Genomic DNA, 27,965 nt, shown 5'->3' with positions numbered 1-27,965 from the left:
CACCTCTCTGTAGAGGAGCAGGGATAACCCTGTATGTTCTGGTCACCTCTCTGTAGAGGAGCAGGGATAACCCTGTATGTTCTGGTCACCTCTCTGTTAGAGGAGCAGGGGGGACAGATTCAGGTTTGGGGTCCTCAGAGATAACCCTGATGTTTTGTTCACCTCTCTGTTAGAGGAGACAGATGACGTTGGTCTAAACCAAACAAACATCTCAGACTATTACCAGGGTTAGTTACATTGATTCATATTATCCCTATTTCAAGCTGGAGTACACCCTCATTCTCCATGTCTACTCTTTGCACCAAAGGTCCCTGAATTAGTATGTTGTATAAATTAGTGCCCTACGTAGGGAATAGGGTGTAGTATAAATAGTGCCCTACGTAGAGAATAGGATGTAGTATAAATAGTGCCCTACGTAGGGAATAGGATGTAGTATAAATAGTGCCCTACGTAGAGAATAGGGTGTAGTATAAATAGTGCCCTACGTAGGGAATAGAATGTAGTATAAAGCCTCTACTAGAAGTTGAAACTTCAAAGCCTGTAGCTCTCGAATGCCAAATGGCACCCTATTCCTACTGTTGACCAGAGCCCTATTCCCTATATAGTGCACTAATATAGACCAGGGCCCTATTCCCTATATAGTGCACTACTATAGACCAGAGCCCTATTCCCTATATAGTGCACTACTATAGACCAGAGCCCTATTCCCTATATAGTGCACTAATATAGACCAGAGCCCTATTCCCTACATAGTGCACTACTATAGACCAGAGCCCTATTCCCTATATAGTGCACTACTATAGACCAGAGCCCTATTCCCTATATAGTGCACTACTATAGACCAGGGCCCTATTCCCTATATAGTGGTACTACTATAGACCAGAGCCCTATTCCCTATATAGTGGTACTACTATAGACCAGAGCCCTATTCCCTATATAGTGCACTAATATAGACCAGGGCCCTATTCCCTATATAGTGCACTACTATAGACCAGAGCCCTATTCCCTATATAGTGCACTACTTTAGACCAGAGCCCTGTTCCCTACATAGTGCACTACTATAGACCAGAGCCCTATTCCCTATATAGTGCACTACTTTAGACCAGAGCCCTATTCCCTATATAGTGCACTACTATAGACCAGAGCCCTATTCCCTATATAGTGCACTACTATAGACCAGAGCCCTATTCCCTATATAGTGCACTACTATAGACCAGAGCCCTATTCCCTATATAGTGCACTAATATAGACCAGAGCCCTATTCCCTACATAGTGCACTACTATAGACCAGAGCTCTATTCCCTATATAGTGTACTACTATAGACCAGGGCCCTATTCCCTATATAGTGCACTACTATAGACCAGAGCCCTATTCCCTATATAGTGCACTACTATAGACCAGAGCCCTATTCCCTATATAGTGCACTACTATAGACCAGGGCCCTATTCCCTACATAGTGCACTACTATAGACCAGAACCCTATTCCCTATATAGTGCACTACTTTAGACCAGAGCCCTAATCCCTACATAGTGCACTAATATAGACCAGAGACCAATGGGTAGTAGTGCATTGTGCATTATAGTGTACCATTGAAGATGCTCTCCAGGCTATAATTTTCATCTCTATCGCTCTCCAGGGTCTCACCATTCTGGAAACATCTATATCTCTCCAGGGTCTCACCATTCTGGAAACATCTATATCTCACCAGGGTCTCACCATTCTGGAAACGTCTATATCTCTCCAGGGTCAAATCATATGAGAAACATCCACATCTCTCCAGGGTCTCACCATTCTGGAAACATCTATCTCTCACCAGGGTCTCACCATTCTGGAAACATCTATATCTCACCAGGGTCTCACCATTCTGGAAACATCCACATCTCACCAGGGTCTCACCATTCTGGAAACATCTATCTCTCACCAGGGTCTCACCATATGAGAAACACCACATCTCACCAGGGTCTCACCATATGAGAAACACCACATCTCACCAGGGTCTCACCATTCTGGAAACATCTAACTCTCACCAGGGTCTCACCATATGAGAAACACCACATCTCACCAGGGTCTCACCATATGAGAAACACCACATCTCACCAGGGTCTCACCATTCTGGAAACATCTATCTCTCACCAGGGTCTCACCATATGAGAAACACCACATCTCACCAGGGTCTCACCATATGAGAAACACCACATCTCACCAGGGTCTCACCATATGAGAAACACCACATCTCACCAGGGTCTCACCATTCTGGAAACATCTATCTCTCACCAGGGTCTCACCATATGAGAAACACCACATCTCACCAGGGTCTCACCATATGAGAAACACCACATCTCACCAGGGTCTCACCATATGAGAAACAACACATCTCACCAGGGTCTCACCATATGAGAAACACCACATCTCACCAGGGTCTCACCATATGAGAAACACCACATCTCACCAGGGTCTCACCATATGAGAAACACCACATCTCACCAGGGTCTCACCATATGAGAAACATCACATCTCACCAGGGTCTCACCATATGAGAAACACCACATCTCACCAGGGTCTCACCATATGAGAAACACCACATCTCACCAGGGTCTCACCATTCTGGGAACACCACATCTCACCAGGGTCTCACCATATGAGAAACACCACATCTCACCAGGGTCTCACCATATGAGAAACACCACATCTCACCAGGGTCTCACCATATGAGAAACACCACATCTCACCAGGGTCTCACCATATGAGAAACACCACATCTCACCAGGGTCTCACCATATGAGAAACACCACATCTCACCAGGGTCTCACCATATGAGAAACACCACATCTCTCCAGGGTCTCACCATATGAGAAACACCACATCTCTCCAGGGTCTCACCATATGAGAAACATCACATCTCACCAGGGTCTCACCATATGAGAAACACCACATCTCACCAGGGTCTCACCATATGAGAAACACCACATCTCACCAGGGTCTCACCATATGAGAAACATCACATCTCACCAGGGTCTCACCATATGAGAAACACCACATCTCACCAGGGTCTCACCATATGAGAAACACCACATCTCACCAGGGTCTCACCATTCTGGAAACACCACATCTCACCAGGGTCTCACCATATGAGAAACACCACATCTCACCAGGGTCTCACCATATGAGAAAGACCACATCTCACCAGGGTCTCACCATATGAGAAACACCACATCTCACCAGGGTCTCACCATATGAGAAACACCACATCTCACCAGGGTCTCACCATATGAGAAACACCACATCTCACCAGGGTCTCACCATATGAGAAACACCACATCTCACCAGGGTCTCACCATATGAGAAACACCACATCTCACCAGGGTCTCACCATATGAGAAACACCACATCTCACCAGGGTCTCACCATATGAGAAACACCACATCTCACCAGGGTCTCACCATATGAGAAACACCACATCTCTCCAGGGTCTCACCATATGAGAAACACCACATCTCTCCAGGGTCTCACCATATGAGAAACATCACATCTCACCAGGGTCTCACCATATGAGAAACACCACATCTCACCAGGGTCTCACCATATGAGAAACACCACATCTCACCAGGGTCTCACCATATGAGAAACACCACATCTCACCAGGGTCTCACCATATGAGAAACACCACATCTCACCAGGGTCTCACCATATGAGAAACACCACATCTCACCAGGGTCTCACCATATGAGAAACACCACATCTCACCAGGGTCTCACCATATGAGAAACACCACATCTCACCAGAGTCTCACCATATGAGAAACACCACATCTCTCCAGGGTCTCACCATATGAGAAACACCACATCTCTCCAGGGTCTCACCATATGAGAAACACCACATCTCACCAGGGTCTCACCATATGAGAAACACCACATCTCACCAGGGTCTCACCATATGAGAAACATCACAGGCAGGTGCTTGGAAAAATGCTTATTTTCCTCCTCACCGACTCCGTCATGGAGAAGAAGCCCTTTTCAGAGATGGGAGAGTTGAGTAACCATTTCATATCAGACCCCCCAGACTGAACCCCAGACTGAACCCCAGACTGAACCCCAGACTGAACCCTAACCCCAGACTGAACCCTAACCCCAGACTGAACCCCAGACTGAACCCCAGACTGAACCCCAGACTGAACCACAGACTGAACCACAGACTGAACCCCAGACTGAACCCCAGACTGAACCCCAGACTGAACCCCAGACTGAACCCCAGACTGAACCCCAGACTGAACCCTAACCCCAGACTGAACCCTAACCCCAGACTGAACCCCAGACTGAACCCCAGACTGAACCCCAGACTGAACCCCAGACTGAACCCTAGACTGAACCCTAACCCCAGACTGAACCCCAGACTGAACCCCAGACTGAACCCCAGACTGAACCCTAACCCCAGTCCTTCTTTCTCCACTCTAATCATCAGTAGCTTGAAGAAAGACCCACCCACCCATGCCAGCATGTTAGTGTGTCCCCTGAGCTGTAGCCTGACAGGCTCGCACAAACTTGCTGCCTTTAGATATTAATCATTTGAGAGAGTAATCCAGCGGTCTGATGTATGGAGTCCTGTCACGATTCCCACCGACGGTGGCGCCCCCTCCTGCTCGGGTGGCGCTCGGCGGTCGTCGTCACCGGCCTATTAGCTGCCACCGATTCCCTTTTGCTTTTCCCTTTTTGTATTTTGTGACACCTGTGGTCAATTAGCCATTAGAGGGGCTATTTAGTTTAGCTGGCCCGCTCCTGTTCGTGCGGGATTAATGATTGTTTCTTTGACAGACGGCTTATGTTCGTGTCGACGTTGTTTGACGCCGTATGTATTTTCTCCCCTGTGTGTGGGAACATTTGTTTTTTGTGTGAGTGTATATTAAAAACACCACTACCCTGTGTTCGCTGCTTCCTGCGCCTCATTCCTCCTCCACGATTACCAAGCCGTAACAGAATCCCGCACCAAGATAAAAGGCATGGAATCAGCGGGAGCAGCGACCACTCCTCTGACCTCGATGGAGGAACGCGTACTCCACCACACGACAGTCCTCCATCGCATCGGATCGGCAATGGACCAGATGATGGAGAGAATGGACCGATGGGAGAGAAGTGGTATCCTCTCTCCACCTCCACCTCCACCTCCCCCGATACAGCCATCTTCGCCCCCCATGACGTCTGGCTCTGGCGCGCTTCGTTTGGCGCTCCCGAGGGAGTACGATGGGGCGGCGGCTGGGTGCCAGGGATTTTTGCTCCAGCTTGAGCTGTACCTGGCCACCGTCAGACCTGCTCCCACGGGGGAGGAGAGCGTGAGTGCCCTCGTTTCCTGCCTGACGGGCCGAGCTCTGGAGTGGGCTAATGCGGTCTGGAACGGTCCAGACTCGGCGAGGGACCACTACCCAGAGTTCACCCGCCGCTTTCGGGCCGTGTTCGACCACCCTCCGGAAGGAAGAGCGGCGGGTGAACGGCTGTTCCACCTCAGGCAGGAGACGAGGAGTGCCCAGGACTTCGCGCTGGAGTTCAGGACCTTGGCTGCTGGGGCGGGGTGGAACGACAGGGCCCTCATAGACCACTACCGCTGCAGTCTCCAGGCGGACGTCCGCAGGGAGCTGGCCTGTCGGGACACAGCTCTGTCCCTGGACGAGCTCATAGATATGTCCATACGACTGGACAATTTGCTGGCTGCCCGCGGGCGTTCGGAGAGGGTCCTGCCCGTTCCACCCCCGTGCACCCCCGCCCCTACCCCTATGGAGGTAGGGGGGGCCGTGCAAAGGGGCACCGGAGGAGGTGGCTCCTCCTGCACCAGCTGTGGTCGGAGAGGACACACGGCCGACCGGTGCTGGAGGAGCCAGTCTGGGAGTCGAGATGGCAGGCAGAACACTTCTCGGTCACCTCAGGTGAGTCAGCACCAGATTCACCCAGAACCCCCTGTTGGTCACGTGTTTTTACCTGTTTTGTTTACTAAATTTTCTCCCTCTTCCCAGCATAGGGCGCTAGTCGATTCAGGCGCAGCTGGGAATTTTATGGACCGTGGACTTGCCATTAAGCTGGGCATTCCACGGGTGCCGATAGATTCCCCTTTCCCTGTGCACTCCCTAGATAGCCGGCCATTAGGGTCAGGGTTAGTCAGGGAGTCTACGGTGCCACTGGACATGGTAACGCAGGGGAATCATAAGGAACGCATTAGTTTTTTCCTTATTGATTCGCCTGCGTTTCCGGTGGTGCTGGGGGTCCCCTGTCTGGCTGGTCACAATCCCCGTATTTCGTGGAAACAGGGGGTTCTCCAGGGGTGGTCAGAGGAGTGTTCAGGTAGGTGTCTAGGAGTTTCCATAGGTGCCACGTCGGTGGAGAGTCCAGACCAGGTGTCCACCGTGCGCATTCCCCCTGAATACGCCGATTTGGCGATCGCTTTTTGTAAAAAAGAGGGCGACTAAATTACCACCTCATCGACAGGGGGATTGTGCGATAGATCTCCAGGTTGACGCTGCGCTTCCCAGGAGTCACGTGTACCCCTTGTCACAGGAGGAGACTGCGGCTAGGGAGACATATGTCACGGAATCCCTGGGACGGGTACATTCGGCCCTCCATCTCACCCGCTTCCTCGAGTTTCTTTTTTGTGAAGAAAAAGGAGGGAGGTCTGCGTCCGTGCATTGATTATAGAGGTCTAAATGCGATCACGGTGGGGTTTAGTTACCCACTACCTCTCATCGCTACGGCGGTGGAATCATTTCACGGAGCACAGTTCTTCACAAAACTGGATCTCAGGAGCGCGTATAATCTGGTGCGTATCAAGAAGGGAGACGAGTGGAAAACCGCCTTTAGTACCACATCAGGCCATTATGTGTACCTCGTCATGCCGTATGGGTTGAAAAATGTTCCAGCCGTCTTTCAATCCTTTGTTGACGAGATTCTCAGGGACCTGCACGGGCAGGGCGTGATAGTCTATATTTTGATGACATTCTGATATATTCCGCCACCCGCTCTGCGCATGTGTCCCTGGTGCGCAAGGTGCTTGGTAGACTGCTGGAGCATGACCTATACGTTAAGGCTGAGAAGTGTGAGTTTTCCAAACGAGCCGTCTCCTTTCTGGGTTATCGCATTTCCACCACGGGGGTGGTGATGGAGTGTGACCGCGTTAAGGCCGTGCGTAATTGGCCGACTCCAACCACGGTGAAGGAGGTGCAGCGGTTTTTAGGCTTTGCCAATTACTACCGGAGGTTTATCCAGGGTTTTGGCCAGGTAGTGGCTCCCATTACCTCACTGCTGAAGGGGGGGCCGGTGCGTTTGCGATGGTCGACGGAGGCGGACGGAGCCTTCAAGAAGTTGAAGACGCTGTTCACCGACGCACCCGTGTTGGCGCACCCGGACCCGTCTTTAGCGATCGTAGTGGAGGTGGACGCGTCCGAGGCTGGGGTGGGTGCCGTGCTATCACAGCGCTCGGGTGTGCCATTGAAACTCCGCCCCTGCGCTTTCTTTTCGAAGAAGCTCAGTTCGGAGGAGCGTAACTACGATGTGGGGGACAGGGAGTTGCTAGCAGTGGTCAAAGCTCTGAGGGTGTGGCGGCACTGGCTTGAGGGGGCTAAACACCCCTTTCTCATCTGGACCGACCACCGAAACCTGGAGTACATCCGGGCAGCGAGGAGACTGAATCCACGTCAGGCGAGGTGGGCCATGTTCTTCGCCCGGTTTAGGTTTACCATCTCCTATAGACCGGGTTCCCTGAATACTAAGGCCGACGCGCTGTCCCGTCTCTATGACACGGAGGACCGGCCCATTGATCCAACTCCCATCATTCCAGCGTCTAGGCTGGTGGCACCTGTGGTATGGGAGGTGGACGCGGACATCGAGCGGGCATTGGTGTTAGAACCTGCGCCTGCGCAGGTGCCCTTGGGGCGCATGTATGTGCCGCTCGGTGTTCGTGATCGTTTGATTCGGTGGGCGCACACGCTACCCACTGCGGGTCATCCTGGTGAGGCGAGGACAGTGCGGAGTCTAAGGGGGAAGTACTAGTGGCCCACCTTAGCTAAGGACGTGAGGTCCTATGTCTCTTCCTGTTCGGTGTGTGCCCAGAGTAAGGCTCCTAGGCATCTACCAAGAGGGAAGTTACAGCCCCTCCCCGTTCCACAACGACCATGGTCGCACCTGTCCATCGACTTCCTGACAGATCTTCCCCCCTCTCAGGGGAACACGGCGATTCTGGTGGTTGTGGATCGGTTCTCTAAGTCCTGCCGTCTCCTCCCATTGCCTGGTCTCCCTACGGCCCTGCAGACTGCGGAGGCCCTATTTACCCACGTCTTCCGGCACTACGGGGTGCCGGAGGACATTGTCTCTGATCGAGGTTCCCAGTTCACATCCAGGGTCTGGAAAGCGTTTATGGAGCGGCTGGGGGTCTCGATCAGTTTGACCTCCGGTTATCACCCCGAGAGCAATGGGCAGGCGGAGAGGGTGAACCAGGAGGTGGGCAGGTTCCTGAGGTCGTATTGCCAGGACCGGCCAGGGGAGTGGGCGAGGTATATTCCCTGGGCTGAGTTAGCCCAGAACTCACTTCGCCACTCCTCTACTAACATATCACCCTTTCAGTGTGTGTTAGGTTACCAGCCGGTCCTGGCACCATGGCACCGGAGTCAGACCGAGGCTCCTGCGGTGGAGGACTGGGTCCAGCACTCCAAGGAGACCTGGAGAGCCGTCCAGGACTCACTAAAGGAGGCCAGTGCGCGGCAGAAGAGGAGTGCTGACCGCCACCGCAGTGAGGCGCCCGTGTTCGCACCGGGAGACAGGGTCTGGCTCTCGACCCGGAACCTGCCCCTCCGCGTGCCCTGCCGGAAGCTGGGGCCGCAGTGTGTGGGGCCCTTCAAAGTCCTGAGGAGGATAAACGAGGTGTGTTATCGGTTGCAACTCCCTTCCTATTACCGTATTAACCCCTCGTTTCATGTGTCTCTCCTCAGGCCGGTGGTAGCTGGTCCCCTTCACGAAGATGAGGTGCCGGAGGTCCCTCCGCCCCCTCTGGACATCGGGGGGTCCCCGGCGTACAGCATACGGGCCATACTGGACTCGAGACGCCGGGCGAGGGGCCTACAGTACCTCGTTGACTGGGAGGGGTACGGCCCGGAGGAGAGGTGCTGGGTGCCAGCGGCGGACGTCCTGGACCCATCTATGTTGAGGGAGTTCCACCACCTCCGTCCGGATCGCCCTGCGCCTCGCCCTCCGGGTCGACCTCGAGGCCGGTGTCGGCGCGCTGCGGGAGCCGCGCGTCAGGAGGGGGGTACTGTCACGATTCCCACCGACGGTGGCGCCCCCTCCTGCTCGGGTGGCGCTCGGCGGTCGTCGTCACCGGCCTATTAGCTGCCACCGATTCCCTTTTGCTTTTCCCTTTTTTTATTTTGTGACACCTGTGGTCAATTAGCCATTAGAGGGGCTATTTAGTTTAGCTGGCCCGCTCCTGTTCGTGCAGGATTAAGGATTGTTTCTTTGACAGACGGCTTATGTTCGTGTCGACGTTGTTTGACGCCGTATGTATTTTCTCCCCTGTGTGTGGGAACATTTGTTTTTTGTGTGAGTGTATATTAAAAACACCACTACTCTGTGTTCGCTGCTTCCTGCGCCTCATTCCTCCTCCACGATTACCAAGCCGTAACAAGTCCACACAATCCAGACAGAACAAACCCACAAAACAGACCAGCACAACACCGCCCAACAGTACCCGGAGGGAGGAAGGTGGAGATAGATGGGTGTCTGAGAGAACAGGCTGCTCTACGGACTGAGGTGAGAGAACTGAAGGAGGAGAGAGAGAAACACACAGCCCAGCTAACAGAGGACCAGCCCAGCTAACAGAGGACCACACAGCCCAGCTAACAGAGGACCACACAGCCCAGCTAACAGAGGACCACACAGCCCAGCTAACAGAGGACCACACAGCCCAGCTAACAGAGGACCACACAGCCCAGCTAACAGAGGACCACACAGCCCAGCTAACAGAGGACCACACAGCCCAGCTAACAGAGGACCAGCCCAGCTAACAGAGGACCACACAGCCCAGCTAACAGAGGACCAGCCCAGCTAACAGAGGACCAGCCCAGCTAACAGAGGACCACACAGCCCAGCTAACAGAGGAACACACAGCCCAGCTAACAGAGGACCAGCCCAGCTAACAGAGGACCACACAGCCCAGCTAACAGAGGAACACACAGCCCAGCTAACAGAGGACCAGCCCAGCTAACAGAGGACCACACAGCCCAGCTAACAGAGGAACACACAGCCCAGCTAACAGAGGACCAGCTAACAGAGGACCACACAGCCCAGCTAACAGAGGAACACACAGCCCAGCTAACAGAGGACCACACAGCCCAGCTAACAGAGGACCACACAGCCCAGCTAACAGAGGACCACACAGCCCAGCTAACAGAGGACCACACAGCCCAGCTAACAGAGGAACACACAGCCCAGCTAACAGAGGACCAGCCCAGCTAACAGAGGACCAGCCCAGCTAACAGAGGACCACACAGCCCAGCTAACAGAGGAACACACAGCCCAGCTAACAGAGGAACACACAGCCCAGCTAACAGAGGACCAGCCCAGCTAAAAGAGGACCACACAGCCCAGCTAACAGAGGACCACACAGCCCAGCTAACAGAGGAACACACAGCCCAGCTAACAGAGGACCACACAGCCCAGCTAACAGAGGACCACACAGCCCAGCTAACAGATCACCTGAAGACCCAGCAGGAAATGGTGGCCACATCACTCATGGGAGTTATTGAAAAGGCTTCTTCCACTTTCCCCAATGCAACAAGTGGTTATCTCCACCCTGTTACCATGAAAAGACATTCACCTTGCCACTACACAGCAGGTGAACACATTTCCAGGGACTGTGCATCTACCTGGCCCACCCCTCCACCCTGGACTTGAACAGCCTTTATGACCAGATGCACCGCTACAAGGCAGCAATCACAACTTTTTCCAGGATCCTTAAGGACGTCACCATCAACCGCAGCCCCAGCACCTCACACAGGAGCATCAGAGCAGCTGAGCACCCCAACCAGCTGAGACCACCCCAAACAAACCCCGGCCACACTATATATAGCCCCCCCAGATCAGACCTATGCCCATTCTGCCCCCCCCCCCCTCCCCCCATACATTCATATTCTGAATATCTCTGAAACTCACTTAGAAAATACCTTTGATGATACAGTGGTAGCAATATGTGGTTATAAGAAAATACGGAAATGCCAAAGGTGGAGGTGTTGCTGTTTATATTCAGTTACATTCCTGTAAAGATTAGAGAGGATCTCGTGTTAAATACTATTGAAATAATATAGCTACAGGTTCATCTGCCTCACCTAAAGCCCATTCTGGTGGGAAGCTGCTATAGACCACCAAGTGCTAATAGTCAGTATCTGGATAACGTGTGTGAAATGCTTGATAGTGTATGTGAGATGAATGGAGACGTATAATTTCTGGGTGATATAAATATTGACTGGCTCTCATCAAGCTGCCGACTCAAGAAAAAGCTTCAAATTGTAACTAGTGCCTGCAACCTGGTTCAGGTTATCAGTCAACCTACCAGGGTAGTTACAAACAGCACAGGAATTAAATCATCAACATGTATTGATCACATCTTTACTAACGCTGCAGATATTTGTTTGAAAGCAGTTTTCAAATCCATTGGATGTAGTGATCACAATATACTAGCCATATCTAGGAAAACCAAAGTTCCAAAGGCTGGGCTTAATATAGTGGATAAGAGGTCATACAATACGTTTTATCGTGATTCATATGTGATGATGTAAAGAATATTTGTTGGTCTGTGGTGTGTAATGAGGAGCAAACAGACACCAAAATTGACACGTTTATGAAATTGCTTATTCCAGTTACTAATAAGCACCCATTAAGAAAATGACTATTAACACTGTTACGTCCACATGGATTGATGAGGAATTGAGGAATTGTTGAGAGGGATGAGCCAAATGAGATGGCATATAGGTCTGGCTGAACAACCGATTGGCAAACATACTGCAAATTGAGAAATCATGTGAATAAACTGAATAAAAAGAAGAAGAAATTACACTATGAAACAAAAATAAATTACAAATAGTGATAGTAAAAATCTTTGGAGCACCTTAAATGAAAATTTGGGCAAAAAGGCAAACTCAGCGCCGTCATTCATTGGCTCATTCATCAAAAAAAACACTGATATTGCTAACTACATTAATTATTTTTTTCATTGGCCAAACTTTGGAATGACATGCCAGCAACAAACTGCCAGGCGGTGGGTGAATCTGGTGCATGAAGTCAGGCGCAGGAGAGCAGAGATGAGTGAACAACGCAAGAAATAGCACAAAGTAAACATACCAATGTGCGAACAATAACGGTTGCCACAAAGCACGGGTGAAAACAGCACCTGGGAAAAAAAACAGCTGGAGACCAACCTGAACAACAAACAATCACACACGAAGACATGAGGGGAACAGAGGGTTAAATACATGACCAGTAATTGAGAAATGAAAACCAGGTGTGTGGGAAACAAAGACAAAACCAATGGAAAATGAAAAGTGGATTGGCGATGACTAAAAGACCGGCGACGTCGACCGCCGAGCGCCGCCCGAACAAGGAGAGGAACCGACTTCGGTGGAAGTTGTGACACTGACACTACACATCCAAGTATATCAGACCAAATTATGAAAGACAAGAATTGTACTTTTGAATTCCGTAAAGTCAGTGTGGAAGAGGGGAAAAAATGATTGTTGTCTATCAGCAATGACAAGCCACCATGGTCTGACATCTGGATGGAAAATTACTGAGGATAATAGCCGACGATATTGCCACTCCTATTTGCCACATCTTCAATTTAAGCCTACTAGAGAGTGTGTGCCCTCAGGCCTGGAGGGAAGCTAAAGTTATTCCCCTACCAAAGAATAGTAAAGACCCCTTTACTGACCCAAATGGCCAACCGATCAGACTGTTACCAACCCTTTGTAAACTTTTGAAAAAAGTTGTGTTTGACCAGATACAATGCTATTTTACAGTAAACAAATTGACAACAGACTTTCAGCATGCTTATAGGGAAGGACATTCAACAAGCACAGCACTTACACAAATTACTGATGAATTGGCTGAGAGAAATTAATGATAAAAAGAATGTGGGGGCTGTTTTGTTAGACTTCAGTGCGGCTTTTGACATTATCGATCACAGTCTGCTGCTGGAAAAACGTATGTGTTATGGCTTAACACCCCCTGCTATATTATGGATAAAGAGTTACCTGTCTAACAGAACACAGAGGGTGTTCTTTAATGGAAGCCTCTCCAACATAATCCAGTTAGAATCAGGAATTCCCCAGGGCAGCTGTTTAGGCCCCTTACTTTTTTCAATTTTTACTAACGACATGCCACTGGCTTCAAGTAACACTTGACTCAACATTATACACGTCAGCTACTACAGCGACTGAAATGACTGCAACACTTAACAAAGAGCTGCAATTCGTTTTGGAATGGGTAGCAAGGAATAAGTTAGTCCTAAATATTTCAAAACCTAAAAGCATTATATTTGGGACAAATCATTCACTAAACGCTAAATCTCAACTAAATATTGTAATGAATAATGTGGAAATCTAGCAAGTTGAGGAGACTGAACTGCTTGGAGTAACCCTGGATTGTAAACTGTCATGGTCAAAACATATTGATACAACAGTAGCTAAGATGGGGAGAAGTCTGTCCATAATAAAGCACTGCTCTGCCTTCTTAACAACACTATCAACAAGACAGGTCCTACAGGCCCTAGTTTCTACCTTCTTAACAGCACTATCAACAAGGCAGGTCCTACGGGCCCTAGTTTTGTCACTACTGTTCAGTCGTGTAGTCAGGAGCCACAAAGAGGGACTTAGGAAAATTGCAATTGTCTCAGAGACAAGAGAGAGGATTACCTCCTCATCACTATCTGAAGAGAGAGGATTACCTCCTCATCACTATCTGAAGAGAGAGGATTACCTCCTCATCACTATCTGAAGAGAGAGGATTACCTCCTCATCACTATCTGAAGAGAGAGGATTACCACCTCATCACTATCTGAAGAGAGAGGATTACCTCCTCATCACTATCTGAAGAGAGAGGATTACCTCCTCATCACTATCTGAAGAGAGAGGATTACCTCCTCATCACTATCTGAAGAGAGAGGATTACCACCTAATCACTATCTGAAGAGAGGATTACCACCTCATCACTATCACTATCTGAAGAGAGAGGATTACCTCCTCATCACTATCACTATCTGAAGAGAGAGGATTACCACCTCATCACTATCACTATCTGAAGAGAGAGGATTACCTCCTCATCACTATCACTATCTGAAGAGAGAGGATTACCTCCTCATCACTATCTGAAGAGAGAGGATTACCTCCTCATCACTATCTGAAGAGAGAGGATTACCAACTCATCACTATCTGAAGAGAGAGGATTACCACCTCATCACTATCTGAAGAGAGAGGATTACCACCTCATCACTATCTGAAAAGAGAGGATTACCACCTCATCACTATCTGAAGAGAGAGGATTACCACCTCATCACTATCACTATCTGAAGAGAGAGGATTACCTCCTCATCACTATCTGAAGAGAGAGGATTACCTCCTCATCACTATCTGAAGAGAGAGGATTACCTCCCCATCACTATCTGAAGAGAGAGGATTACCACCTCATCACTATCACTATCTGAAGAGAGAGGATTACCACCTCATCACTATCTGAAGAGAGAGGATTACCTCCTCATCACTATCTGAAGAGAGAGGATTACCTCCTCATCACTATCTGAAGAGAGAGGATTACCTCCTCATCACTATCTGAAGAGAGAGGATTACCTCCCCATCACTATCTGAAGAGAGAGGATTACCACCTCATCACTATCACTATCTGAAGAGAGAGGATTACCACCTCATCACTATCTGAAGAGAGAGGATTACCACCTCATCACTATCTGAAGAGAGAGGATTACCTCCTCATCACTATCACTATCTGAAGAGAGAGGATTACCTCCCCATCACTATCTGAAGAGAGAGGATTACCTCCCCATCACTATCTGAAGAGAGAGGATTACCTCCCCATCACTATCTGAAGAGAGAGGATTACCACCTCATCACTATCTGAAGAGAGAGGATTACCACCTCATCACTATCTGAAGAGAGAGGATTACCACCTCATCACTATCTGAAGAGAGAGGATTACCTCCTCATCACTATCACTATCTGAAGAGAGAGGATTACCTCCCCATCACTATCTGAAGAGAGAGGATTACCTCCCCATCACTATCTGAAGAGAGAGGATTACCTCCTCATCACTATCACTATCTGAAGAGAGAGCATTACCACCTCATCACTATCTGAAGAGAGAGGATTACCTCCTCATCACTATCTGAAGAGAGAGGATTACCTCCTCATCACTATCACTATCTGAAGAGAGAGCATTACCACCTCATCACTATCTGAAGAGAGAGGATTACCTCCTCATCACTATCACTATCTGAAGAGAGAGCATTACCACCTCATCACTATCTGAAGAGAGAGGATTACCTCCTCATCACTATCTGAAGAGAGAGGATTACCTCCTCATCACTATCACTATCTGAAGAGAGAGCATTACCACCTCATCACTATCTGAAGAGAGAGGATTACCTCATCACTATCACTATCTGAAGAGAGAGGATTACCACCTCATCACTATCTGAAGACAGAGGATTACCTCCTCATCACTATCTGAAGAGAGAGCATTACCTCCTCATCACTATCTGAAGAGAGAGGATTACCTTTTTGCATGGAGGTCTATGAAAGAGTGTGAAATTACCTGAAGCTTATTAATCAAATAGAGAGTAGTGTTTAGGTTGATCCAAGTGGACACGTGGCATTCTGCAACTTTAAGAAAAACAACTTAGTTGTGTCTGTTATTCACACGCGTATCTGCCCTGTCATTGGGTAGAATGGTCCCACCTGATCTCGCCTCCTGTCTTCCATCTTTGAGGACATGTACAGAGCCTTCAGAAAGTATTCATACCCCTTGACTTATTCCATGTTTTGTTGTGTTAAAGTCTCAATTCAAAATTGATTAAATATTTATTTCCACCCTTCTACACACAATACCCCATAATGAAACAAGTGAAAACATGCTTTCTGACAAATGTATTGAAAATCAAATACAGAAATATATAATTTACATAAGTATTCTGAGTCAATACTTTGTAGAAGGACCTTCGGCAGCGATTACAACAGTGAATCTTTTTGGGGTAAGTCTTTAAGAGCTTTCAATACCTGGAGCTTGGCCATTTTTCTTTTCAAAATAATTCATGCTCTATCAAATTGGTTGTTGATCATTGCTTGACAACGAAGCGGTCTGAATACTTTACAAATGCACTGTATGTGATACCCAGGCATGAGGGTAGCACCTGCTCCCGCACAGACAGACAGATGAGAGAGAGAGAGATTTGAAATGTGAAACCCTTATTAAAGGTTTCAAAGACCTCTCTGATGAGGATAGGCTACCCGTCCTGTTGGGGGAGGAATCAGAGAGCTGTGTGTTGGCAGCGCACTACATTGCTGCCTGCCATAAGTTGAGGGACAGTGTTTGACAGACCAATCAACCTGCACATGTCCTCTACTGTATGATTATTGTTATTGTTGAATGTATGTGTCACTCCCTGACCTTAGAGATCCCTTTTATTCTCTATGTGGTTAGGTCAGGCTGTGACTAGGGTGGGCAATCTATGTTTTCTATTTCTTTGTTGGCCGGGTATTGTTCCCAATCAGAGGCAGCTGTCTATCGTTGTCTCTGATTGGGGATCATATTTAGGCAGCCTTTTTTCCACCTTTAGTTTGTGGGATCTTGTTTTTGGTACTGTGCTGTGTAGCCCTACTGAACGTTACGTTTTCGTTTGTATTTGTTTTGTTTTCGGTGTTCATTGAATAAAGAAAGACATACCACGCTGCACCTTGGTCCAATCCTTCCAACAACGAACGTAACAGAAGGTTATTTTGACCCTTGGTTATTGTTGTTACTGTTGTTCCATTGACAATTTTGATTCTTATTTTTTTCAGGACAACCAGTGAAGAACAAACACCATTGTAAATACAACCCATATTTATGTTTATTTATTTTCCATTTGTACTTTAACTATTTGCACATAATATGACATTTCCAATATCTTAATTCTTTTGGAACTTTTGTGAGTCTAATGTTTACTGTTCATTTTTATTGTTTATTTCACTTTTGTTTATTATCTACTTCACTTGCTTTGGCAATGTTAACATATGTTTCCCCATGTGCCAATAAAGCCATTTGAATTGAATTGAAATTGAATTGAATTTTATTTAATTAACAGTATGTGGATAGAAACGCATTCATCAAAACTTCCAAAAACTCCAGCAGGCTTGAGAATAACATTCTGATCTGAACACAGAGTGACTGACAGGCTGCGCCCGCTATAAAATGGGACCGGAGTGGAAACGGAGATTTTCTGTTTGAAATCAAGATATGAGGACCGTCTGCGGCTCTTTGACTTTCTTCAGAGGGAAAATAATAGAGGCACCGGGGGGCCGTTTGAGATAGAAGTGATATAGTGATAAGACGCCAAGCGGTTTAATAAGAGGTCTTTTATTAAGAGTTCTATATGGATGGATTCTGAATTTAGTAACGTGATGCAGTAAAACATGTAGTTTATCAACTCTGTGTCAACTTCCATCGGTGTTTTAATGATGACTGCGGCTTTCATTCCGGAATCGGTTCCATATTTCAATACATCACAAACTATCGCCAGTTTCCTGCTCTTGTTTCCGTTGTGGTTTTTATCAGCAGAAAGACACAGAGAGCCGAGCAAGGGGACAGCCTAGTCGGAGTGAAGAGTAACTGGCTGGGATAGTTAGTTCAGAAGACTGGTGATCCTACAGCGGCAGCAGGACGAGGCAGTGGCAGAGCGAGAAAAAACACAAAGGCTGCAGCAGCATCGTACAATAATCAAAGTTGGAATGAAACTATATATTTTGTCAGTCATGATGCGGCACGCAAAGCGGGGATGCCAGCCAGGCGTGGCTTGCGTTTCAATATCCATTATGTATATAACCAGCCTGTCCGTCTGATAAACACACCAATCTAAGTGATGAGTGGTAAAGGACACGTCATTAAATAAAGGAACCGATTTACCGAAGAGGAGGAGGTGAATTACGCATTACGCCGGGTAACATACCTTCGTGGCTTTTTTTGCGCATGGGATTTAACTTCCTATGTTGAACGGTAAACTTCCTTGATTCAACGGACATTTTAATTGCATTAACAGATCCCTTCAATTGTGCGCCATGGCGGAGGTTGGGAGCTTTCTAGGGACACTCGACTTGGATTTACAGAGTTTCCCCGCACTAGGAAGTATGCCCTTGGCAGAGGCGCCAGCGGGGTTACTGGATGAGAGGCTGGGGCAGATTGAGGGGAGGTTACAGCGAGGCTCGCTGACAGATTTCGAGCACCTTAAAGGGATTCTGAGGCGGAGGCAGCTGTACTGTCGGACCGGCTTCCAGCTGGAGATATTCCCCAACGGGACCGTGTACGGGACAAGACAAGACCATAGCAGATTCGGTGAGTTTTTACCAGTTGCATGTGAACTTGGTGTGGTTTTGTGTGCACAGACCAAGAGAAACATCTTTTGCAACAACTTTTAAATTTGACACCTGGTTATTTATTTCCCGGGTTTCTTTTCACAAGGAGTTGAGATGCCTTTGATGATAGAGCAGCACCTTTCTCTGTCTTTCCAGTACCAGATGTGTCATATTGAACCGGCAACAGATGATGTGTCATATTGAACCGTAACAGATGATGTGTCATATTGAACCGGTAACAGATGATGTGTCATATTGAACCGGTAACAGATGATGTGTCATATTGAACCGGCAACAGATGATGTGTCATATTGAACCGGTAACAGATGATGTGTCATATTGAACCGGTAACAGATGATGTGTCATATTGAACCGTAACAGATGATGTGTCATATTGAACCGGTAACAGATGATGTGTCATATTGAACCGGTAACAGATGATGTGTCATATTGAACCGGTAACAGATGATGTGTCATATTGAACCGGTAACAGATGATGTGTCATATTGAACCGGTAACAGATGATGTGTCATATTGAACCGGTAACAGATGATGTGTCATATTGAACCGGTAACAGATGATGTGTCATATTGAACCGGTAACAGATGATGTGTCATATTGAACCGGTAACAGATGATGTGTCATATTGAACCGGTAACAGATGATGTGTCATATTGAACCGGTAACAGATGATGTGTCATATTGAACCGGTAACAGATGATGTGTCATATTGAACCGGTAACAGATGATGTGTCATATTGAACCGGTAACAGATGATGTGTCATATTGAACCGGTAACAGATGATGTGTCATATTGAACCGGTAACAGATGATGTGTCATATTGAACCGGTAACAGATGATGTGTCATATTGAACCGGTAACAGATGATGTGTCATATTGAACCGGTAACAGATGATGTGTCATATTGAACCGGTAACAGATGATGTGTCATATTGAACCGTAACAGATGATGTGTCATATTGAACCGGTAACAGATGATGTGTCATATTGAACCGGTAACAGATGATGTGTCATATTGAACCGGTAACAGATGATGTGTCATATTGAACCGGTAACAGATGATGTGTCATATTGAACCGTAACAGATGATGTGTCATATTGAACCGGTAACAGATGATGTGTCATATTGAACCGGTAACAGATGATGTGTCATATTGAACCGTAACAGATGATGTGTCATATTGAACCGTAACAGATGATGTGTCATATTGAACCGTAACAGATGATGTGTCATATTGAACCGGTAACAGATGATGTGTCATATTGAACCGGTAACAGATGATGTGTCATATTGAACCGGTAACAGATGATGTGTCATATTGAACCGGTAACAGAAGTATTTTACTGCAGGCCATTTGATTCCTATTATGGCTCACTGCTCAGAATATGATTAGTCAAATTGCTGAAGGATTTCTGGTGTGTGTGTGTGTGTGTGTGTGTGTGTGTGTGTGTGTGTGTGTGTGTGTGTGTGTGTGTGTGTGTGTGTGTTATCCAGTCAGCAGGACAGCCACATGCCTTCCTTCCCCCCGTCCGACCCACCCTCAGCAGGGCGCTGGAGCACCTGGCAGGCAAGCAGGTGGCTCCCCTGAGAGAGAGAGAGAGAGAGAGAGGGAGAGAGCTGGACAGGCAGGTGGCTCCCCTGAGAGAGAGAGAGAGAGAGAGCTGGACAGGCAGGTGGCTCCCCTGAGAGAGAGAGAGAGAGAGAGAGAGAGAGAGAGAGATGGACAGGCAGGTGGCTCCCCTGAGAGAGAGAGAGAGAGAGAGAGAAAGAGAGAGCTGGACAGGCTGTGGTCCGTTTCTGCTTCTCTGTTTAACTGGTTCTAAGGGACCTGTCGCCTGGCCCACGCCGGCTCGCTCTCTCCTAATTCTACTATTAATACGAATCATTGGAGGTGTGGTTCCAATCACTATCACAGACACATGAGGTCACGGAGAACAAATGCACATTCTCTGCATGTCTTGTCCATGCAGTCATTCTGCAGGTGCAGACTCTCTGTTTGGCTCACTGCCTGCCTGCCTGCCAGGGAGAGAAAGAGAGAGTTGGGGAGAGATTGATGGAGAGAGAGTGAGATGGGGAGAGAGTGATGGGGAGAGAGTGATGAGAGGGACAGAGTGATGGGGAGAGAGTGATGAGAGGGACAGAGTGATGGGGAGAGAGTGATGGGAGAGAGAGAGATATGAGGAGAGAGGGTGAGAGAGAGAGGGAGATGGGTAGCGAGTGATGGGGAGAGAGACATAGGGAGAGAGAGAGAAAGAGAGAGAGATGGGGAGAGAGGGAGAGAGAGAGATGGGGAGAGAGAGAGATGGGGGAGAGAGAGAGGAAGATGGGGAGAGAGAGAGAGATGGAGAGAGAGAGAGAGAGAGAGAGAGAGAGAGGAAGATGGGGAGAGGGAGAGATGGGAGAGAGGGAGAGAGGAAAATGGGAAAAGAGAGAGAGAGAGATGGGGAAAGAGAGAGATTGATGGGAAAGAGAGAGAGAGAGATGGGGAGAGATATGGGAGGTTAGAGAGAGACAGTGTGTGATGGGGAAGAGATAGACAGAGAGAGAGAAAGAGATGGGGAAAGAGAGAGAGAAAGAGATGGGGAAAGAGAGCGAGAAAGAGATAGGGAAAGAGAGAGACAGAGAGATGTGGAATTAGAGAAACAGAGAGAGAGAGAGCGAGGGGAAGAGAGAGAGATGGGAAGAGAGAGAGACAGAGAGATAGAGGGGGGATAGAGCATTCCACAGCATGCAATCACAGCAGCAAGATTTGTGACCTGTTGCCACAAGAAAAGGGCAACCAGTGAAGAACAAACACCATTGTAAATACAACCCATATTTATGCTTAATTATTTTCCCTTTTGTACTTTAAACATTTGTACATCATTACAGCACTGTATATAGACATAATATGACATTTGAAATGTCTTTATTCTTTTGGAGCTTTTGTGAGTGTAATGTTTACTGTTCATTTGTTTGTATAAGATTATTTCACTTTTGTATATCATCTACTTCACTTGCCAGGGCAGAACAGGGCTGAGGAGGGCTGAGGAGGGCTGAACAGGGCTGAGGAGGGCTGAACAGGGCTGAGGAGGGCTGAGTAGGGATAAACAGGGCTGAGTGGGGCTGAGTAGGGATAAACAGGGCTGAGGAAGGCTGAGTAGGGATAAACAGGGCTGAGTAGGGATAAACAGGGCTGAGTAGGGATAAACAGGGCTGAGTAGGGCTGAGTAGGGATAAACAGGGCTGAGTAGGGATAAACAGGGCTGAGTAGGAATAAACAGGGCTGAGTAGGGTTGAGTAGGGATAAACAGGGCTGAGTAGGGATAAACAGGGCTGAGTAGGGATAAACAGGGCTGAGTAGGGCTGTGTAGGGATAAACAGGGCCGAGTAGGGATAAACAGGGCTGAGTAGGGATAAACAGGGATGAGTGGGGATAAACAGGGCTGAGGAGGGCTGAGTAGGGATAAACAGGGCTGGGTAGGGCTGAGTAGGGCTGAGGAGGGCTGAACAGGGCTGAGTGGGGCTGAGTAGGGATAAACAGGGCTGAGTGGGGCTGAGTGGGGATAAACAGGGCTGAGGAGGGCTGAGTAGGGATAAACAGGGCTGAGTAGGGATAAACAGGGCTGAGTAGGGATAAACAGGGCTGAGTAGGGCTGAGTAGGGATAAACAGGGCTGAGTAGGGATAAACAGGGCTGAGTAGGAATAAACAGGGCTGAGTAGGGCTGAGTAGGGATAAACAGGGCTGAGTAGGGATAAACAGGGCTGAGTAGGGCTGAGTAGGGATAAACAGGGCTGAGTAGGGATAAACAGGGATGAGTGGGGATAAACAGGGCTGAGGAGGGCTGAGTAGGGATAAACAGGGCTGAGTGGGGCTGAGTGGGGATAAACAGGGCTGAGGAGGGCTGAGTAGGGATAAACAGGGCTGAGTAGGGATAAACAGGGCTGAGTAGGGATAAACAGGGCTGAGTAGGGATAAACAGAGCTGATTAGGGATAAACAAGGCTGAGTAGGGATAAACAGGGCTGAGTAGGGATAAACAGGGCTGAGTAGGGCTAAACAGGGCTGAGTAGGGCTGTGTAGGGATAAACAGGGCTGAGTAGGGATAAACAGGGCTGAGTAGGGCTGAGTAGGGATAAACAGGGCTGAGTAGGGATAAACAGAGCTGATTAGGGATAAACAAGGCTGAGTAGGGATAAAAAGGGCTGAGTAGGGATAAACAGGGCTGAGTAGGGATAAACAGGGCTGAGAAGGGATAAACAGGGCTGAGTAGGGCTGAGTAGGGATAAACAGGGCTGAGTAGGGATAAACAGGGCTGAGTAGGGCTGAGTAGGGATAAACATGGCTGAGGAGGGATAAACAAGGCTGAGTAGGGCTGAGTAGGGATAAACAGGGCTGAGTAGGGCTGAGTAGGGATAAGCAGGGCTGAGTAGGGATAAACATGGCTGAGTAGGGATAAACAGGGCCGAGTAGGGATAAACAGGGCTGAGTAGGTATAAACAGGGCTGAGTAGGGATAAACAGGGCTGAGTAGGGATAAACAGGGCTGAGGAGGGCTGAGTAGGGATAAACAGGGCTGAGTAGGGCTGAGTAGGGATAAACAGGGCTGAGTAGGGATAAACAGGGCTGAGTAGGGATAAACAGGGCTGAGGAGGGCTGAGTAAGGATAAACAGGGCTGAGGAGGGTTGAGGAGGGATAAACAGGGCTGAGGAGGGATAAACAGGGCTGGGATAAACAGGGCTGAGTAGGGATAAACAGGGCTGAGTAGGGATAAACAGGGCTGAGTAGGGCTGAGTAGGGATAAACAGAGCTGATTAGAGATAAACAAGGCTGAGTAGGGATAAACAGGGCTGAGTAGGGATAAACAGGGCTGAGTAGGGATAAACAGGGCTGAGTAGGGATAAACAGGGCTGAGTGGTGATAAACAGGGCTGAGTAGGGATAAACAGGGCTGAGTAGGGATAAACAGGGCTGAGGAGGGATAAACAGGGCTGGGTAGGGATAAACAGGGCTGAGTAGGGATAAACAGGGCTGAGTAGGGATAAACAGGGCCGAGTAGGGATAAACAGGGATGAGTGGGGATAAAGAGGGCTGAGGAGGGCTGAGTAGGGCTGAGGAGGGCTGAACAGGGCTGAGTGGGGCTGAGTAGGGATAAACAGGGCTGAGTGGGGCTGAGTGGGGATAAACAGGGCTGAGGAGGGCTGAGTAGGGATAAACAGGGCTGAGTAGGGATAAACAGGGCTGAGTAGGGATAAACAGGGCTGAGTAGGGATAAACAGAGCTAATTAGGGATAAACAAGGCTGAGTAGGGATAAACAGGGCTGAGTAGGGATAAACAGGGCTGAGTAGGGCTAAACAGGGCTGAGTAGGGCTGTGTAGGGATAAACAGGGCTGAGTAGGGATAAACAGGGCTGAGTAGGGCTGAGTAGGGATAAACAGGGCTGAGTAGGGATAAACAGAGCTGATTAGGGATAAACAAGGCTGAGTAGGGATAAAAAGGGCTGAGTAGGGATAAACAGGGCTGAGTAGGGATAAACAGGGCTGAGTAGGGATAAACAGGGCTGAGTAGGGCTGAGTAGGGATAAACATGGCTGAGGAGGGATAAACAAGGCTGAGTAGGGCTGAGTAGGGATAAACAGGGCTGAGTAGGGCTGAGTAGGGATAAGCAGGGCTGAGTAGGGATAAACATGGCTGAGTAGGGATAAACAGGGCCGAGTAGGGATAAACAGGGCTGAGTAGGGATAAACATGGCTGAGGAGGGCTGAGTAGGGATAAACAAGGCTGAGTAGGGATAAACAGGGCTGAGTAGGGATAAACAGGGCTGAATAGGGATAAACAGGGCTGAGTAGGGCTGAGTAGGGATAAACAGAGCTGATTAGAGATAAACAAGGCTGAGTAGGGATAAACAGGGCTGAGTAGGGATAAACAGGGCTGAGTAGGGATAAACAGGGCTGAGTAGGGATAAACAGGGCTGAATAGGGATAAACAGGGCTGAGTAGGGCTGAGTAGGGATAAACAGAGCTGATTAGAGATAAACAAGGCTGAGTAGGGATAAACAGGGCTGAGTAGGGATAAACAGGGCTGAGTAGGGATAAACAGGGCTGAGTAGGGATAAACAGGGCTGAGTGGTGATAAACAGGGCTGAGTAGGGATAAACAGGGCTGAGTAGGGATAAACAGGGCTGAGGAGGGATAAACAGGGCTGGGATAAACAGGGCTGAGTAGGGATAAACAGGGCTGAGTAGGGATAAACAGGGCTGAGTAGGGATAAACAGGGCTGAGTAGGGCTGAGTAGGGATAAACAGGGCTGAGTAGGGATAAACAGGGCTGAGTGCGGATAAACAGGGCTGAGTAGGGATAAACAGGGCTGAGTAGGGATAAACAGGGCTGAGCAGGGCTGAGTAGGCCTAGAGAGGGTTGGATTAGAGCAGGGCTGAGTAGGCCTAGAGAGGGTTGGATTAGAGCAGGACTGAGTAGGCCTAGAGAGGGTTGGATTAGAGCAGGGCTGAGTAGGCCTATAGAGGGTTGGATTAGAGCAGGGCTGAGTAGGCCTAGAGAGGGTTGGATTAGAGCAGGGCTGAGTTGGCCTAGAGAGGGTCGGATTAGAGCAGGGCTGAGTAGGCCTAGAGAGGGTTGGATTAGAGCAGGGCTGAGTAGGCCTAGAGAGGGTTGGGTTAGAGCAGGGCTGAGTAGGCCTAGAGAGGGTTGGGTTAGAGCAGGGCTCTGTTGGCCTAGAGAGGGTTGGATTAGAGCAGGGCTGAGTAGGCCTAGAGAGGGTTGGATTAGAGCAGGGCTCTGTTGGCCTAGAGAGGGTTGGATTAGAGCAGGGCTGAGTAGGCCTAGAGAGGGTTGGATTAGAGCAGGGCTGAGTAGGCCTAGAGAGGGTTGGGTTAGAGCAGGGCTGAGTAGACCTAGAGAGGGTTGGGTTAGAGCAGGGCTCTGTTGGCCTAGAGAGGGTTGGATTAGAGCAGGGCTCTGTTGGCCTAGAGAGGGTTGGATTAGAGCAGGGCTCTGTTGGCCTAGAGAGGGTTGGGTTAGAGCAGGGCTGAGTAGGCCTAGAGAGGGTTGGATTAGAGCAGGACTGAGTAGGCCTAGAGAGGGTTGGGTTAGAGCAGGACTGAGTAGGCCTAGAGAGGGTTGGGTTAGAGCAGGGCTCTGTTGGCCTAGAGAGGGTTGGGTTAGAGTAGGTGTCAGTGCTGGGAACTGGGAGAGAGAAGAGAAACAGAGGAGATGGGTTTGATTTAAATGAATAATGTTACCAGGATCAGAGAGAGCTGGTCTTTCATTCCCTGGCAGCATCATCGTAGAGGGTCAGAGAGTTCTGCCCTTTCATTCCCTGGCAGCATCATCGTAGAGGGTCAGAGAGTTCTGCCCTTTCATTCCCTGGCAGCATCATCATAGAGGATCAGAGAGAGCTGGTATTTCATTCCCTGGCAGCGTCATCGTAAAGGGTCAGAGAGAGCTGGTCTTTCATTCCCTGGCAGCATCATCGTAGAGGATCAGAGAGTTCTGCTCTTTCATTCCCTGGCAGCATCATCGTAGAGGATCAGAGAGAGCTGCTCTTTCATTCCCTGGCAGCATCATCGTAGAGGATCAGAGAGAGCTGCTCTTTCATTCCCTGGCAGCATCATCGTAGAGGATCAGAGAGAGCTGCTCTTTCATTCCCTGGCAGCATCATCGTAGAGGATCAGAGAGAGCTGGTCTTTCCTTCCCTGGCAGCATCATCGTAGAGGATCAGAGAGAGCTGCTCTTTCATTCCCTGGCAGCATCATCGTAGAGGATCAGAGAGAGCTGGTCTTTCATTCCCTGGCAGCATCATCGTAGAGGATTAGGGAGCAGGACGAGGCTGTTTGCGTCTCAAATGGCATCCTATTGCCCTGGTCAAAAGTAGTGCAGTACATTTGGACCACAGCCCGGGTGTTGTTGTGTCCTGGCCCGGGGAGGACCGGACGTTAAACACCAATAACATCTGCTGTGGTAGTGTTTATCCAGTTTATATAAACTAATAGAAAACATCTCTGTTCAGGCTTCAGGTAGAGACCAAATACTGTGGGAAAAACATTCAATGTGTTCTGTCTATGGGCTCTGGTCAAAAGTAGCACACTAGAAAGGGAATAATAGGGTGCCATTTGGGACGCACCTCAGAGAGAGAAACATCTAGAACGAGTGGGACGCACATGTCACGTCCTGACCCTTGTAAGAGGTCATTTTCTATAGTAGAGTGGTCAGGGCGTGCTTAACTAGAACTTATGTTTAAGTTCTAGTTTGTCTATTTCTATGTTGGGGTTGTTTGGGTTGATCTCAAATTGGAGGCAGCTGATCCTCGTTGTCTCTAATTGGAGGTCATATTTATGTTGATGTTTGTCCCACCTGTGTTTGTGGGTGATTCATTTTTGAGTAGTGTGTTTTTCCTCTCTTTATACCAGAGCCTTATAGAACCCTATTCCCTATATAGTGCACTACTTTATACCAGAGCCCTATGGCACCCTATTCCTTATATAGTGCACTACTTTATACCAGAGCCTTATGGAACCATATTCCTTATATAGTGCAGTATTTATCAGAGTGCTATGAGCCCTGGTCAAAAGTGCACTATATAGGGAATAGGTTACCATAGGGCTCTGGTATAAAGTAGTGCACTATATAGGGAATAGGGTGCCATAGGGCTCTGGTCTAAAGTAGTGCACTATATAGGGAATAGGGTTCCATTTGGGGCTCAACCCTTCAAAGTTCTCGTATGAATATTTGCTACTAAGACCAAGAACTGCACCCACGGCAGCTCCACCCGGTCCAGCGCCCCGTGCTTCCATGGCGACCCTCCTACTAGTCACTGCGTAACTTGGCAACGGCCCACGCAGCCATCAGGAGGGTATCAGTAGCCCTGTCCCTAGATCAGTATCATGCCAACATAATGTACATAGTGGGAGACTTGTGTTGTTTAGCGTCCTATTCCCCCTGCGACAGTTCCCAGGACAGTCCTCTAGGTAATGGATAGAGTTGGTTATATTTCTATTCTATATGCTAGTCACCCAGGCTAGGACAGACTGTGTGTTATCTAGCTCTAAACACTATGCTAGTCACCCAGGCTAGGACAGACTGTGTGTTATCTAGCTCTAAACACTATGCTAGTCACCCAGGCTAGGACAGACTGTGTGTTATCTAGCTCTAAACACTATGCTAGTCACCCAGGCTAGGACAGACTGTGTGTTATCTAGCTCTAAACACTATGCTAGTCACCCAGGCTAGGACAGACTGTGTGTTATCTAGCTCTAAACACTATGCTAGTCACCCAGGCTAGGACAGACTGTGTGTTATCTAGCTCTAAACACTA

General features: G+C 48.5%; 1 protein-coding gene across 1 annotated transcript in view; it reads left to right on the top strand.

Annotated features, from left to right (window-relative positions):
* The first annotated feature begins 18,338 nt into the window (after window positions 1–18,338).
* fgf16 (fibroblast growth factor 16) overlaps window positions 18,339–27,965 on the top strand; it is a 45,379-nt gene continuing 35,752 nt past the window's right edge. The window contains exon 1 of the mRNA XM_029720118.1: window positions 18,339–18,613. Coding sequence (XP_029575978.1) covers window positions 18,340–18,613 — 274 coding nt within the window. The 5' untranslated portion in view covers window position 18,339. The remainder of the gene's footprint in view (window positions 18,614–27,965) is intronic.

This window comes from Salmo trutta, chromosome 3 (assembly GCF_901001165.1).
Source record: "Salmo trutta chromosome 3, fSalTru1.1, whole genome shotgun sequence".
In the NCBI taxonomy this organism is placed as follows: domain Eukaryota; kingdom Metazoa; phylum Chordata; class Actinopteri; order Salmoniformes; family Salmonidae; genus Salmo; species Salmo trutta.
The sequence above is the reverse complement of the archived record's forward strand: the minus strand, read 5'-3'. Positions and strand labels throughout refer to the sequence as shown.